Source organism: Alnus glutinosa, chromosome 9 (genome assembly GCF_958979055.1).
Source record: "Alnus glutinosa chromosome 9, dhAlnGlut1.1, whole genome shotgun sequence".
NCBI lineage: Eukaryota > Viridiplantae > Streptophyta > Magnoliopsida > Fagales > Betulaceae > Alnus > Alnus glutinosa.
Genome location: NC_084894.1, coordinates 277,935 through 295,666, shown reverse-complemented (window position 1 = coordinate 295,666; position 17,732 = coordinate 277,935). Strand labels below are relative to the sequence as shown.

General features: G+C 32.1%; 1 protein-coding gene across 2 annotated transcripts; it reads right to left on the bottom strand.

Moving 5' to 3' along the window:
• Window positions 1–8,647: 8,647 nt before the first annotated feature.
• LOC133877111 (pumilio homolog 12) lies at window positions 8,648–16,835 on the bottom strand. 2 transcript variants are annotated; one of them, XM_062315352.1, is made up of 7 exons: window positions 16,517–16,835; window positions 14,225–15,898; window positions 13,910–14,072; window positions 10,891–11,054; window positions 9,962–10,220; window positions 9,245–9,359; window positions 8,648–9,120 (listed from the first exon to the last, which is right to left on the bottom strand). In XM_062315352.1, the coding sequence occupies exons 2-6, from the start codon at window positions 15,841–15,843 to the stop codon at window positions 9,252–9,254; spliced, it is 2,313 nt and encodes a 770-aa protein (XP_062171336.1). In that variant the 5' UTR covers window positions 15,844–15,898; window positions 16,517–16,835; the 3' UTR covers window positions 8,648–9,120; window positions 9,245–9,251. The 2 variants fall into 2 exon arrangements, with proteins under 2 accessions (XP_062171336.1, XP_062171335.1); XM_062315351.1 differs by having other exon boundaries at window positions 16,537–16,835.
• Between the last annotated feature and the right edge of the window lie 897 nt (window positions 16,836–17,732).

The window sequence follows — 17,732 nt, the reverse complement described above, 5'->3', positions numbered from 1 at the left end:
TGTTTATGGATATTCATTTATATAAACTAGCTCATAACCCGCGTTATGTGCAGGATTCTTTATTATAGTTAATTTCAGAATTTAAACATATCTTCAACGTACTTTTTATTATAGGTTAAAAAATGGGTGTAAAAAAAACTATCACACATCTTTCAATAAAAAGACATTAAAGGTTAAGACCCTTAATTTTATTTTAATCCATAAAAATTAAAACTTTTTAAAATATTTGTTCACATGGGTGTAGTTTTTAATGAAAAGAAGTTAAAAGAAATAGCAAGAAGAAAATCTAAATTCTAAATATTATAGTATATGTGCTATAGTTTTTTCAATGGTCAAGATAGTGCGGTAGTTTTTTTTACAACACCTAAGCCAAATCCTACAAAATAAAACAAAACTTTTCACTCAACATTTAATGCAATCAAATAAATCCTCTCACATCACGTTCAATGCTTAATCAATAAATTTTTACCCTATTTTGCTTTCAAAATTAGAGAAAACACTTCAAAAAAAAAAAAAAAAAGAGTGAATCATACAAAAAAAAAAAAAAAAACCCATTAAACATTCAAATGAATTAAAAAATAAGACACTTAATTTTATTTTAATCCATATAAATTAAAACATGTTAAAATCTTTGTTCTCATATTAGTAGTTTAAAGTGAAAAGAAGTATAAAGAAAAAACAATAAGAATAAAACTTGGAGATTAAATAGAAACACCAAACAGAATCAATACCAAATTCAACCTCCACAAAACCCAAAAAAAAAAAAAAAAAAAAAAAAAAAAGAAAAGAAGAAGAAGAAGAAGAAGAAGAAGAAGAAAACAAAGTCATTTAAAAAAACAAAACAAAATAAAATTATGTATTTCAAAATTCTGTTCTTCTCTTGAATGTTGTTGCTAGATGCTTTTAATTTCACAATTCAAGATATTTCAAACCCTAAAGAGTGAGAGATATATAAATAACCAGTCTAAAGAGAGTAATGTGACTTTTTAACTTATTTGTACGGTTTCTTTCTTCACTGTTTGTTATACGTTAAGGTATTACTAAAATGTTTAATTTTTTTAGAATTAATGCATGCAATACATATATGATCAATTATGGGTAGTTTATGTAGTACGTTCTTAATTTTAAATTTTGTCTCTCTATAATTTTGGAGAGTAGTAAATTATGAAACCATAATATTGTACATTAAAATTTTAAACTTAATGAAATCTCATATAAGGAAAAATTTTGAAATAAAATTTTAGAGAAAAAAAATCCCACAACTTAGAATTAAGGCATGCAATACCTATTTGGTCGAATATGGGTAGTGAATATAGTATGTTTTTAATTTTAAATATTTTTAAAAAATCTCAGTACTTAATGCGGCTATAATGACACTTAATGCTATAATGCAAAAAAGTTCTTATTTTGGTATCAGATTCACACCCATGAGATTTTCATTAAAACACAATAAATTTATTAAAATAATGATAAAACCGGTTCCGCTTTTAAAATTCACCAGTTTTTTTACTTAAAAGACCAGCTCAGTGTTTAAAAGTTATGGGTTCATGCCACATGTCATAATTCTATGACAATTCTAAGTTGGAACTCAAATTTTATATATACTAGCTCGTAACCCGTGCTATGCACGGGATTCTTCCTTATAATTTAGTTTCATAATAATAATAAAAAAAAAAAAATGGAAGAAGAGAAGCATAGAAAATATAGATAAAAAATAAAAACTGAAAAACACTAATATAATATAATAGGGACAAAAATTTCTTATAAACTGGTTTATAGGAAATTTTCTACAACTCACATTTAAAAAAGACATGTATCCTTTAAACATGTGAGAATCACATGTTTTTTTTATTAATGCTATTAGTACATGCTATTTAAATAACATATGCTTCTCACATGACAAATGACACATGTCAATCTTATATGTGGATTGTAATAAATTTCCTACAAACCGGTTTGTAGGAAATTTCTGTCCATATAATAGTGTTATCTTTTTTGTATTACACAAAGTAATAAAAAAACTACTCAATAAACATAATACGCTAAAAAATCATCATACCCCGTACAAAAAACAACCATAGGAAACTCTCTCTCACCATCATTTTCTTGAATTTAGTGTAAAATTTACAAAATATAAAATAAGTAATTTGAATGAAAAATAATATATTAATTACATAAAAAATAAAGAAAAATAAAGAAAAAAGGAAGAAGAGAGGAAATGAAATAAGAGAACCATAGATAATATAGACAAAAAATGAAAAATAAAAAATACTAATAGAATAAATTAGAGTTTTCTTTTCCATATACTTTTCCGGTTCATATGAAATCTTGAAAATCAATATTGTCTATCAGAGCACGTTAACAATGTGCATTATACAGGAAAAAAAAATCAATGAGCAATATAAATTAAAAAATCGTCATACCTCGTACTCAAACGACAATTAATGTAAATTCTCTCTCTCCATGGTTTCCTTGAATTCAATGTCAAATTTAGAAAAGGAAAAAGAAAAAAAAAATATAAGCAATTTGAACAAAAAAAAATATAAATTAGGAAATAGGGACAAAAAAAAAAAATGTAAAGAAAGAACAAAATCATAGAAAATAAAGTAAAAAAAAAATGTAAAATGATAACCACTAATATAATAGAAAATAAATATTTTTTTATATACTTTTTCCAGTTCCAAAGAAATTTGTAGGTATAGGAAGAAACTACGGTCAGATAGATATTTTTTAATTCGACCATCATTCTTATATATAGCGTAAAAGAAACTACTTTTTCAACAAAAAAAAAATATATAAATTATCAATGCAAAAATAAGGATAGAAAATCAAATCAGAAAAACAGAAGCACATAAAATAAATACAAACATATTATTTACAATTCTATTGAACACAGCCCCGACAAACTTGAAAGACAAACTAAAAAAAGGGGGGGGGGGGGGGGGGGGGGGGGGGTGGGGGGGCTATAGCAGTATTACAAACAAAAAGGTTCCAACAATAGCAAAAACTTCGCTCTCTTTACTTTGAGCACCACTCTTCGGTAATGTAAACAACATTGCAGTTTTGCATAGCCACAACCCATTACTTCTCCATATATTTATTTGAGAAAGCGAGAGATATTTGAGTGACTTTTAACATTTCCTAAAGAAAAAAAAAATTGACATTTAACTCTTTGAGGTTTAGTTTGTAACGGACATTTAGTGGGAGGGGAAACAGTGTTAGAGTAAAAGATTTTACTTAAAGGAAAAGAGAGAGAGGTAGAAATTAATGAGAATTTAATAACAACAAAATTAAATGGAAGAGATTTGATTAGCAAAAACTTCGCTCTCTTTGCTTTGAGCACCACTCTCCGGTAATGTAAACAACATTGCAGTTTTGCATAGCCACAAATCATTACTTCTCCATATATTTATTTGAGAAAGCGAGAGATATTGGAGTGACTTTTGACATTTTCCAAAGAAAAAAAAAAAACTGACATTTGACTCTTTGATGTTTAGTTTGTAACGGACATTTAATGGGAGGGGTGGCGGTGTTAGAGTAAAAGATTTTATTTAAAGGAAGAGAGAGATGTAGAAATTAGTGAGAATTTAATGACAACAAAATTAAATGTTTCTATTCAATGGAAGAGATTTGATTAGGAATATTAAACGCACCGTTTATTTCACTTGAAATACATAGAGCAGTTCAATTTTACTTTTTTTTTTTTTTTTTTTTTTTTTTTTTTTTTTTTTCCAGTTTTACTTAAAGGAAGAGAAAGAGGTAGAAATTAGTGAGGATTTAACGACAAAAAAAAATTAACGTTTCTATTCATTTTTTATTCAATATAAGATAGTTAATTAGTCATATTAAATGCACCATTTATTTTACTTGAAATACACATACCTGTTTAGTTTTACTTAAATTACCAGTTTTTTACTCAAATGGCCGGTTCAATATTTAAAAGTATGGATTCATGCCACGTGTCCTAATTCTAGGCTAACTCTAAGTTAGAACTCTTTCAATAAAAATAAAATTCATATAATTTTGAACATTAAAAAAAAAAAAAAAACATTTCAAATTTAATGCTTAATTAACTCTTTAGTGTTTTAAAAGCATTTATATTCCTTTTGTGCACAATAATCAAATAAAATTTTGCATTTTTTGACTTTCAAAAGCAGAATAACACTTACAAAAAATAAGTGAAAATCGTAAAAATTACATAAAAGAAAAACAAATATCCCATAAAACATTTAAATCAATTAATACATAAAACCCTTATTTTTAGTTTAATTCATATAAATTAAAACATGTTAAAATATTTGTTCAGATAGGTGTAGTTTAGAATGAAAATAAGTATGAAGAAGAAAAATAGCAAGAAGAAAACCACGATTTTAATTATCAAAATATAAAATAGAAAATTAGTAGGAATTTTTTTTAATGTCGGTGTGATACCTATTATATTTCAATCCTATATAATTCTGAACATTCGAAAAAGCAAATGAACAAAAAAAAAATCTCATAAACATTCAAATGAAGAATTGTTCAATCACAAATTTCACAAACAAAATGGAAACATATTATTTCAACAAAAAATATAAAAATACTAAAGAATCATACTTATATCATTAATTGAGAGAGAGAGGCTACTTGTATCATTAATAGAGAGAGAGAGAGATTAAATAGACCGTTATATTTAGATTTCAACCAAAAATATAAAAATACCAAAGAGTCATACTTATATCATTAATTGAGAGAGAGAGGCTACTTGTATCATTAATAGAGAGAGAGAGAGAGAGAGAGAGAGAGAGATATTAAATAGACCGGTTCAATTTTATTTAAAAGACCGGTTCAGTATTTAAATGACCGGTTTAGACACTAAAAAGTATGGGTTCATGCCATGTGTCACTATTCTATGTCATTCTAAGGAAAAACTCGGCTTTTATATATATATATGACTAGCTCATAACCTGCGCTATGCGCGGAATTATTCATTATAATTTAATTTCAAAATTTAAGCATATCTTAATCGTACTTTTTATTATAGGTTAAAAAATGCTTGTAAAAAAAAAAAAAAAAAATACCACACATCTTTCAATAAAAAGACAATAAAGGTTAAGACCCTTAATTTTATTTTAACCCAAAAAAAGCAAAAAATTTTAAAATATTTGTTCACATAGGTGTAATTTATAACGAAAAGAAGTACAAAAAAAAAAAAACAGCAAAAAGAAAATCTAAATTCCAAATATTACAGCATATGTGCCATAGTTTTTTTAATAGTCAAGATGGTGTTGTAATTTTTTTTAACATCACTTAAGCCAAATCCTACAAAATAAAACAAAATTTTTCACTCAACATTTAATGAATCAAATAAATCCTCTCACATCACGTTCAATGCTTAATCAAATAATTTTTGGGCCTTATTTTGCTTTCAAAAACAAAAAAAAAAAAAAAAAAAAAAAAACTCCCATATCAGTAGTTTAAACATATCTTCATCGTACTTTTTATTATAGGTCAAAAAATACTTGTAAAAAAAAAAAATTATCACACATCTTTCAATAGAAATACAATAAAGGTTAAGACCCTTAATTTTATGGGATAATTGCACCGTTGGTCCCTGTGGTATACCATAATTATTTTTCACTCCCTATGGTTTAAAAAGTTCATAGGAGGTCCTCGTGATATGCAATAATTACAAATCGATCCCTGGCGTCAAATTCTGTTAAAATTTTTAACAGATTCCGTCAAATGCCACATCAGCGCCATGTGTCGCCAATAAGATGGCGACACGTGTCTACCGTAATAAAAAAATATAAATTTAATAAAAAATTAAATAAAAATACTTATTTTCTTATAAAAAAAATTCAAAAAAATTCAAAAAAAAAAAAAAAAAGCTGAAGGGGTGGCTTGGCCGCGCGCCACCCCCAGTGGCTGCAGGGGGTGGCGCGCGGCAACCCCCAGAGGCCGGGGGTGGCACGCGGCCACCCCCAAGGCCCAGGGGGTGGCCTTCGGGCCACCCCTAATCTATTAGGGGTGACTTGGGGTGGCGCGCGGCCACCCCAGTGGCCGGGGGTGGCCATCGGGCCACCCCTAGTAGATCTAGGGGTGGCTCGAAGGCCACTCCCAATGGCCTTGGGGTGGCCGTGCGCCACCCCCGGCCACTAGGGTGGCCGCGCGCCACCCCCGGCGGCCTATAGGAGTGGCGCGCGGCCACCCCCTTTCCCCATTTTTGTTTTTTTCTTTTTTTAAAAAAAAAAAAGTATTTTTTTTATTTATTTTTTAATAAACTTATATTATTTTATTAAGATTAGACATGTCAGCGCCACGTGTCACCAATAAGATGACGACACGTGGCGCTGCCGTGGTATTTGACGGAATCTGTTAAAAAGTTTAACAGAATTTGACACCAGGGATCGATTTGTAATTATTGCATATCAGAAGGACCTTCCATGAACTTTTTAAACCATAGGGAGTAAAAAATAATTATGGTATACCACAGGGACTAACGGTGCAATTATCCCTAAGTTTATTTTAACCCAAAAAAAGCAAAAAAATTTAAAATATTTGTTCACATAGGTGTAATTTATAATGAAAAGAAGTACAAAAAAAAAAAAAGCAAAAAGAAAATCTAAATTCCAAATATTACAGCATAACAGCATAGGTGCCATAATTTTTTCAATGGTCAAGATGGTGTTGTAATTTTTTTTTACAGCACCTAAGCCAAATCCTACAAAATAAAACAAAATTTTTCACTCAACATTTAATGAATAAAATAAATTATCTCACATCATGTTCAATACTTAATCAAATAATTTTTTGCCTTATTTTGCTTTCAAAAGTAGAAAAAACACTTCAAAATTTTTCTTGAGTGAATCATACCAACAAAAAAAAAAAAAAACCATTAAAAAAACCTATATTTTGATTATCAAAGCGCTAATAGTAAGATTAATAGTAAGAATCTATGATATTGTTAATATGATACGTACCTATTATGTTTCAAAAAAAATAAAATCCATATAATTTTGAACATTAAAAAAAAAAAGCATTTCAAATTTAATGCTTAATTAACTCTTTGGTGTTTTAAAAGCATTTCTATTCCTTTTGTGCACAATAATCAAATAATTTTTTTTCTTTTTTGCTTTCAAAAACAGAATAATACTTCCAAACAATAAGTGAAAATCGTGTAAATTACATAAAAGAAAAACAAATATCCTATAAAACATTCAAATGAATTAAAACATAAGACCCTTGTTTTTAGTTTAATTCATAAAAATTAAAACATATTAAAATCTTTGTTTCCATAGGTGTAGTTTATAATGGAAATAAGTACGAAGAATAAAAATAGTAAGAAGAAAATCATGATTTTGATTTTCAAAGCATAAAATATAAAATTAGCAGGAATTTTTTTTTTATTTTCAATGTGATACCTATTATATTTCAATCATATATAGTTCTGAACATTCGAAAAGGCAAATGAAAAAAAAAAAAAAAACATTAAAATGAAGAATTGCTCAACCAAAAATTTCACAAACAAAATTGAAACATATTTAGATTTCAACCAAAAATATAAAATACTAAAGAAACATCTTTCTCCACAAAAGAGTCCTACTTGTATCATTAATTGAGAAAGAGACTAATTGTATAATTAATATATATATATATATATATATATATATATAGAGAGAGAGAGAGAGAGAGAGATATTAAATAGATCAGTTCAATTTTATTTAAAAGACCGGTTCAGTACTTAGAGGACCGGTTTAGTCACTAAAAAGTATGGGTTCATACCACGTGTCACCATTCTATGCCATTATAAGAAAGAACTCGCATTTTATATATATATATATATGATATATGACATGACTAGCTCATAACCCGCGCAATGCACGAGATTATTAATTATAATTTAATTTAGAAACTTAAAAAAAATATCCATTGCACATAGAACATATTGCATGAATATATAAATCACATAAAATTTTATTATAAAAAGAATTATAATTTTAGTTTTAATCCATATAAATTAAAACATTTAAAATATTCACAGATGTGTAGTTTAAAATGGAAAGAAATGTGAAATAAAAAAAAGTAGAAAGAGAAAAACCTGAATTTTGATTATCAAAGAATTAATAGTAGGATTAATAGTAAGAATCTTTGATATTGTTAATGTGATACGTATTACGCTTTTTAATTTTATTTTTTTTAGTGTGTACCACGTATATAGGACTTTGTGTACAAAGTATGTGCAATAAACATTTCTCTAAATTAAAACATGTTAAAATTTTTGTTCCCATAGGTGTAGTTTAGAAAGAAAATGAGTATGAGGAAAAATAGTAAGAAGAAAATCATGATTTTGATTACCAAAGCATAAAATAGAAAATTAACAGGAATTTTTTATATCGTCAGTGTGATAATTCTCACCACTTACTGCTATAATGCGAAAAAATATTTATTTTGATCTCATGAAGATTCACACTCGTGATCTTTTCATTAAAGCACAATAAATTTATTAAAATCATGACAAAACCGGTTCAACTTTTAAAATTCACCGATTTTTTAACTTAAAAAACCGGGTCAATATTTAAAAATGATTGGTTCACGCCACGTGTTACAATTCTAGGCCAGCTCTAAATTACTGCTCGGCTTTTATATATATATATACACGATTCAATGCAAAGGAAATTCTCTCTTCAATTCAGTTTGAAATAAGACTTTGTCCAAAAAAAACCCATAGACACTTCCTTTAATTCAATTTGGTCAAACTTTATCTTCTAGAACCACCCACCAAGGCTTGAGCTGTCACAAAAATCCATCTAATAGTACAATTCCCCCATAAACTAAAAGAACTCTACAGATTCACTTTCCTTTTATTTCTATGCAATGCAAAAGAAAAGTTGCCTGCCAGCCTACAATGTGGATACCATATTGTACGTCCAAGATGTGCACCAAATCCAAAGGACAACAAAAACAAAAATGAAAAAAGAAAATCATCTTCCATCTTTTGATGAGCTGTTAAAGGCATCGATGACCTGTTTCTTTCCAGCTATGCCCTTCAAATTCTGAACGTCAAAAGCCAAAAAGCCCAACTCGCTTTACTTCACTTGCTTATTACAGAATATACAGGATCTTCTTGAACAATTAAACCTATATGTGAAAAAAAGAAGAAGCATTAGACTGCTCCAACAAAAATAGAAGGAAAAAAAGAAAGAAAATAAGACCAAGAAAGCTCAAATGCCATGTCTAGGGCAAATAAAATTTGTGATCATACCCAAAACTTATTTCTTCAAACCGCTGCTAGAGAGAACTTTCTTCCCATATGGGCTTGTCTGAAGCACAGGATCATGGCGTTTTATGGCGGCCAACAATGCAGTATGAAAAGCTCCCTGCGCAAAAAGTATAGTATAAATAATAAAATAGTGAAAACAAAAAAGAATCTAGTCACGTCATGGCAATTATGATCTCATTTTTCTTAACGTTAATCTTGGATTTCTTACTCTAATATCAGGTTATTGTTCCCACCAGGAATTTCTAGAAGATCATATGGACATATAATGCAGGAATCTCAGTGATCCTCTTATTTTTGAATCACATAACAAACCTTTGTTGAAGAAAAAGTTTTTAATACAAGAAAAAGAGTGCTTCTCAAACCATAGCAATCACAACAATGAGGTTATATGTTGAGGTTTATTATACATTTGTAGCTTAACAAAACCAGACAATTATAATCCCCTAATTTTTAAAGTTTTGATTCCTGCTTTCAATCTCTTGTGACCACATCATAAACTGATAACTGTGCTTTAAAGCTTGCTAAACATGGGTTCGCAAGATAGATAATAATAGAAATGGAAACCAAATTTAAATTCCAAATAGAATATGGGACAACACCTAAAGAGAAGATGTGTGTGTATGTATGTAGAGCATAATATGCTAAGACGGGAGTTTTTCATTAAAACAAAAGATAGTTTAAAACAATGCATTTGCTAACCTTTGACTGATTTAATGCTGCTTGAACAACATAATTTCCATAAGGGTCTTGCATAATTTGATCTAGCCGAGGATTCTCAATAAGCTCTTGGATAAGACGAGTGCGGTGTTCATCATCTGCATACTTGAGACATTTCTCAACCACATGACTGCTAAATTTCTGCATGGACAAGTCCGCGTAGTTACCCTCCAATCGGTCAAGAATATCTACTGTTGCCCATGGAAGCCGGAGCTCAAATACAAGTTGCAAAACATAATTCCTGCAGAACTGAAAATGTTAGATTCCGAAGCTCAACATTGTACATTCAGAAGCACACATTAAGAAGATTAAAGTCTCACTAAAACTCCTAATGATGTAGTGTTGTAACAGTCCCACTGAAATTTTAAAATCAAAATAGTGATGAAGCATAATAGATGTTCAGTATTGTGTTTCTTAAACAGGAAATGGAGCTAGCTACCCATTTGCAACTGAGCCCTGAGACTCCAAGCACTGGTTCTCAAGCATGATAACTACACACATGGCATGTATTACGTGAGTTCCAATTCCTCTGACTGGTAAAATTCAAGAGTACCATAGTTTCTAAAAATCAAGTCAAGGACATATTTGCTTGTTGCCAAATTTATTTACATACAAATATATCACACAGTCACACACGCATGTATATATGTATGTATTTATAATCACGTGTGTGTGTGTGAAAGAGAGAGAGAGAGAGAGAGAGAGAGAGAGAGAGAGAGAGAGAGAGAGAGAGAGAGAGAGAGAGAGAGAGAGAGAGATTATAAATACACAATCTTTTCCTAGCCATCCTGCTATGTACAAGGCCATATCTATACTTTATAAATCATGAGCAACCATTATGCAGCTCTTGTCCCATGTGAAAGACAGAAGATAGCATGGTTAAAGAAAAAGAAAGTTAAAAAACAGAGTACCCGAATGGATCTTGGGAGAGGGTTAAAGAATTTGATGTAATCTCGCATATTAAACGGCGTCTTTGCTCGCCATCACAATTGCTAAGGCACTTTTGAAGCACACAACAGCCATGGCGGTCCGTTGCAAGTTCAACACAATTAGTAGTTGCAGCTTCAATAAGGAACTGCATAAAAAAAATGTTACTATTGTTTTATTTAATGCCAAAAAATTACTTTAGATTGCAAAATTGAAAATACTATAAGATTATAACAGCAGAAATACCATCAGATGCATCCATGTATAGGAGCTGATCAAATGATGGAAGATGATAATTTTAGTTACAATGTGAATAGAAATTGTTAGTATTGGAATCATTACAATATTTTTTTTTTTTAATTGGTGAGTTACAGATACAAATAATTACTTTTTTTTTTTTTTGGAGTCGCAAATAATTAGTCTTGAATCCATAACCTTACCCTTCAACTCTCTTTTATGAGAGGGAGAAGTGCCAGTTAAGCCAGAACTCATTGACCCAAAATCCTTACAATTTCCTTTTCAAAACTTGGAAGGCACAAAGTAATATACTAGATGTTACATTATAAAGGAATATCATTTTCAGATTAATGGAATCATCACAAATAATGATACTGAATATAATTTGTGCAATGTGTTTGCTATGAACAGTATTCCAATGCTATAGATATGAAAACTGGCACATTCCGCTAATTGCAGAATGCTTTAAATTCCCAGTGATATCAGAATAGAATGAGCTAATGTACTGATTTATTTTTTTATTTAAAAAAAAAAAAAAGAAGAGAAAGAAGAGAACTACCAAAGAAAACTTCCAAAAGTCCCATACTTGTGATAATTTTAACAACAGAACTACCAAAATAACAATTAGCATATGCCAGAGAATTATCCTTCTTGACAAGATACAAAATATGAACATGAAGCATAATTTTGGTTAACCAGCAATCTTGACTTAAACATCACCTATTTAAAGCACAGTTTAATAAAAGCAATTACCCATAGGCTAAGAAGAAAATTATTGCTACTGTCCAAAGCATAAAACACTGAGAAGCCACCAACATGTGCTAGATATTTCAGCCATCTTTCATGATATGAAGTGACACACCAAGTAACAAATCAAGGCCAAGGTATGCTCTAGAGATGAGTTATAGGAGGAGACGTGCTAAATGAGTTCCAAGACGAGCCAGAGATGGGGGCTATATTTCCTGACCAGATATTCTCCATCTGAATGCAGTTCCAACGAAATTGAGAGTATGTTTTTTAGAACGCTTTTTCATTTTTTAAAAACACAACCTGATAACATAAACACTTGGTAAAGAATTCAAGCACAGAGTTTTTAGAGACTCTTCCCCAAGAAGCGTTTTCCCCTCTGAGAAATGTGTGAGATGTCTTCTCTAACAGTTTTTTGCGGCATCAAGTACACGGGAAAATTTTACATCAGACACTATGCTTTTGGTTTGTCAACTTGTCCAAGTACAGACGATTGCTGCCAAGCATTTGAGACGCCCGATATAAACTATGTTGGAAGCCAAAGAAATATTTCAGAGACGATGTTGAGGTGAGGATTGTCTGAACGAAGTAGGTTATTAAATGGGTGGTGATTGATGGCCATGACTTTCATTAGTAACCTCAAAGGATTCTAGGATTAGAGAACCCAAAAAAGAATCTTCAAATAAAGACAGCATAGCCATTTAATTCAGGATTGGATAGAACTTTTCCTGTGGAGGATTTTCAAACCTAGATATGCAAGAAATCATTTGATAGCGTAGCTTTTTACCGAGACATATAGCAGCACTCATCCATCATGAAGTTTAAATCTAACGTCATATATATCAAGGAAATCAAATGGAAAAAAAACATATATCAAACATAGTACGCCATATTTTATGTATCTGATCATCATTCAAATCAGCTGCAAAGGGCCATCTCTTCTGTTGATTCACATGCCAGAAAAAATTTCCTATTCTATTGCATCCTTAGTCACACCAATTTTTTTTTAAAAAAATTCTGCCTTCAACTTGGAACATGTCAATCTTTCTTGATTGTTTTCCCCTCTGATATTTTTAAAATCTTTTTGGCATACAGCATTCTTTCTTTCTGGTAATCTTCCAAAGTTGTTTGATGTAGCCTCAGACATGTATTGTTTCAACAGGCACTCACCCAACTACGCCCAACTGCTGTGGTTGGGTTACCGAGCCACCGCAGATGGGCCAGCTCAATCGTAAACTCCCTAAGGGGTAGCTCAATCGGCTGGGGACCACATTTTTCAGAGTAAAGGTTACTAGTTCAAATCTGTCATTCCCCTTCCCTTGGGGGCAAAAGGAGTAAAGGTCACTAGCCTTTGTTTATGATACTTAATGTCCTCATAGACAAACATGACAACAACAAACCTGCAAGGCACCCCCAGCACAAAGGCTAGTCAACAGTAGGATTCCAACAAAGAGACATCTACGACCAGAAAAATCCTAGCACCTTTCAACCTTAAGTATCATACACGAGGTACTTACAGGGTTGGGAGAATTGAACATCCATATTTTGGGTGCATTTGCAAACGTGACAATAGTTGGTTGCTCAGCATTTGGATCCAACAAACAAAAACAGTCCTGTTTTGTTTTGGAAAAATTAAGTTTTTGTTAATTTCTTTACATTCCGTCAGACTCATGCCGTGAAGAACAACTTCATAGTCTCTTCCACTTGATGAAAGTTAAGCTAAAAGATATCAAGGTGGCTGCTTTGAGGTACAACTTAAATCTACAAAAAAAAAAAAAAAATGTCTAGATAGCCACATAAACCTAGAACTTGGATCAAGATATGCTATATTCAACTCTGTTATGTGTGCATAAAATCTTGCTTAGAGAAAGATTTCCATCCTAATTTTTGATCGCTTTCAACTTGAGGATGCAAACCCTAGATGGCCAGGTATACCAAACAGGTAAGCTTGTTTGCAATTTCACACAAACACAGTAAACATCTTTTTCAGACAAGTTGGACAAGACAAATAGTCCTTACCTTACTGTATTCGGGCATTAGACACTGCAAGCAGCATTGTGCAACATGGTTGCCGTTCGTGTTTTTTATTAATGTCACAATACCAGGCTTCAGTGCGGAAACAACTATGGAGAACTGCTCAGGAGTCCTAAGGGTTTCAATGACCTTCTGAACAGCCCTAGTCCTGTGGTTGGGAAGAAAAAGTCAGCAAACAACTAAAACATATCAAGCGAAAACAGTAACTACTAATTGCACAATAACACAAAAGTTGGAGATAGAGAGGGAAAGAGAGAAAGAGACATGCAAAGAGAGAGAGAGAGAGAGAGAGAAACCAACCCATGCATATCGCACGAAATCCTAACAAGTTCTCCAGATTTTCTTGTGATTGTTCGAAGTATTTGAATCTGCTGAGCCTCATCACAAACTTCAAGCAGCTTTTGTACTAGGTAGTTCCCAAAAGAATCTACCATGAGCTCAACAATGTAATCGATGATCTCAAGAAAAATCTTTTCAATGTCTTTTGGGATGCCCTCAGTAAGTTTTTTCTGTAAAAAGCGGCAACCATGTTGGTCTTTAGCCATGAGATATATTCTTCCACTGACTTCATCAACAGAGTTATAATTCTGAGGCAGTGGCTTCAGATCAGTACTTTTAAGATCTGTAGTTTCAGGGGACAAACCCCGTGATCTCAAACTATCTAACTGATAGCATCCAGCCCTTGGCGTAGAAAAGCTATGCCATAGGTGATTATTTGAGAGAAATTTCCCATTTGGGCTGACATGGGTTAGTGATTCATTTCCACCAACAGATCCAAACTTCACAGCTTTGAGTGTGTTTACTCCATGTGATCTTGCTGGAAACGTTTCAGGAAACTTATGTTTAGTCACTTTGTCCAAAACTTGCATTGCGTTAAAATCCATGTAAGAAACGGAAGAATTTGATTGGTTTGAACCCCTATAGTTTGTATAATTGTTCCAAAATGGTTCTTGTTTAGATTTTTCAATCTGGTGAGAGATTGGCACCTCAAAATATGGCTGCCTCGAGCTCTCACTCATCAGCTTAGCTGTGAGATTTCCATGTGCTTGAATAGCACGCTGAGCTTCAAACCGCTGACTGTGAAGCTGCTGCAGGTACTGGTAGTGCTGATGCATCCTACAATATTGTTCCTCGTTCACATTCCTCCAACTGATCTGAGGCTGGTTTATTTGTTCTGGATGAAAATAAGGCAACAAAGATTGTGCATCTAAGAAGAATTGCTGCTGATCAGGCATTGCAGGAAACTGCACACCTTGGACAGGCACATTAGAGAGGAACTGGAAGCCTTGCACTGCATGAGCAAATGGCACAGTAGAGAAATTTTCAAGTTGATGAAAATAGTCTCCTTGCCACTTGTTTTCTTCAGCATTCAGTTTTAACAAATTTGAACTTTCCTGGACAGCTTTTGTCCCACTAAACTCATCAAAACCACAAGGTACATCTTTTGCTGATTTGAAAGAAGATGCAACTGTCATATGTGAATCCACATAATTTGGTTTATTTAAGCCGTTAAGATATGGACGATCAAATAAAATGGTGTGATTCTGTAAGGATTTAGACTTTGCCAAAGGACTTCCAGCTCCCACTGTCACACCATCAGTAAAGTTCAATCCTGCAAAGGCAGATGTCAAGGACTGGTCATCAGGCAGATTCATTTCCTCTGGTTGAAACCTTTTAATGGATAATTGCTTAATTTTATCCACTGAGATTTTTTCCTCATCCAAACTCCCATAGTTTTGAAGTTTCTCACTGATTGGCCCTTTGTAGGAATTCACACAGATAGGAGACAAGCTACCCTCCAAAGACACCATCTTTGGTCCAGATTCCTCATAATGTGGTTTCCCATAAGTAGCATTTGGTATCTCCCCTAGTAGCCTCTCAAATTCATCAAATTCGAGGTATCTTCCTCTTTCCTCCATTTTGTGAATCACAAAAGATATAAGAATCCAATCTGCCAAACAGAGCAAGCTCTACCTGGCAACGCAGATGCACAGAAAAATTCTTCAATTGAGGAAGGAAAAAAAACAGCTCAAAGCTACTCATATTTTAAGCAAAGTAAAATTCTAAAAAGACTTCACCTAAATCAATTAACTAAAGGATCATCAACTTCCTTCCTCCCTAAACAATATCTTTACAAATTAATTGCAACCCACATTGTGAAATAAGAAAACATTCCAGAGTTCTTTTCCCAACAAGGACTAAAGAAATCCAACATCTATAAAAACCCACTATCTTAGCCCCTCCCTCCCACCACAGCGACTGAATTTCAAAATTCCAAGTTAGAAGAAGATTGAATGGATTCATCAATTGATCAAATTCTTCCAACCCAAAACAGGGTCTTTTTTTTTTTTAGAAAAAAAAAAAGAAAAGAAAAGGAAAAGCTTTCTATATAATCAGAATCAAAATTCAACAAGTTCATCACATGTGCCAAAACCCACTATTGCATGATCGTTAAAACCCAGAATCGAAGAATCACAAATAATTAGAAGCTTAAGAATATGTAACCCAATGGTACAATTCAGAAAAAGCGATGAAGGAGCAATGCGGAAGAAAGGCAGAGACAAAAAGTGAGACAGAGAAACAAAGACAAACCCATGTCTGAAAAGTCGTACCAGTGCAGTGACAGAAGAGGCGGCATTAGAGAGAAGACAAGGAGGCCATGGGTGAGCGTGAGTGCAAAAGCAGAAGTGAATGCGGATGGAGTGAAGAGAAAGAGAGGCGGCGTGGAGAAGAAGGAGAGGTTTTCAAAGGAGTGAAGAGAGAGATGGGAATTGGGTATTTTGGCATAATACAATCGAACAACAACAACAACAACGCATGCCAACTACAATGCGAGATTAGCAAATTACATGCATGGAATGATATTATGGTATGCCATGGTTTCTTCTCTTTCTCTCTTTCTCTCTCTCTCTCTCCCTTGGTACGTTTCTGTATAAAGTGCTTTTAATAATGTTTTTATTTTAATATATACACACCTTTAATGCCTCCTCCTCTTATTTCCACTCCTCATTCTCTTTTCCTTTTCTTTTCTCACCTTACCTAAATTAACCTTTTACACTTTTTCAACATCTTCACCAAATAATCAAATAAATGCGAGTCTCAGCTTCTTAGGTAAGCTACTTTTATGTGTATATATATATTGAAGTGGATCGAGCAAACCTTTTATTAGAAAAATATATTAATCACAACCCTAAAAACATTTCAACAGCTTATATGAAAAGTTGGGTTCTACTGTCCGGAGCAGATAGGCCACGTAGTGATTGAATTACACTATAATTCAAAAATCAATATTATGATAGAAAAGAGAGGAAGTTCAAACGAAATTGAAACTATTTTTAAATATAAATTTATGCAGTATAAAGAGATTTATGATAATTATTTGAATAAACGTGGTTGTCTAATGATTATGAATTATCTTTATCATTATTAAAAACACTTATTTAGTTGATTGTAAATTGGTAACTTATCTCCCTCAACAAGGACCAAGATTCTCTATCTGTTTAAGTGAAATAAAAATAGCTTGAATTTTGTTATATTTAATAATGTATATAATACCACCACATTTAAAATTTTTAAATAACATGAGAAAATATCTACTCAATCTGATCTAACCCCACGAGGCCATGACAATAGCCAAGTGGCCCAAGTAGGAGGAGAGGTCAAAAGGTTCCACTTAGTCAAAGGGTATATTTGAAATTTGCTTGGTACCTCAATTTCTAATTATTCTTCAGTTTTGTCAACCCCATAGACCACCCGAGTCCTTAGGTTTGAAACTAGTAGCTACATATCACCCCTTTCTCATTTCACC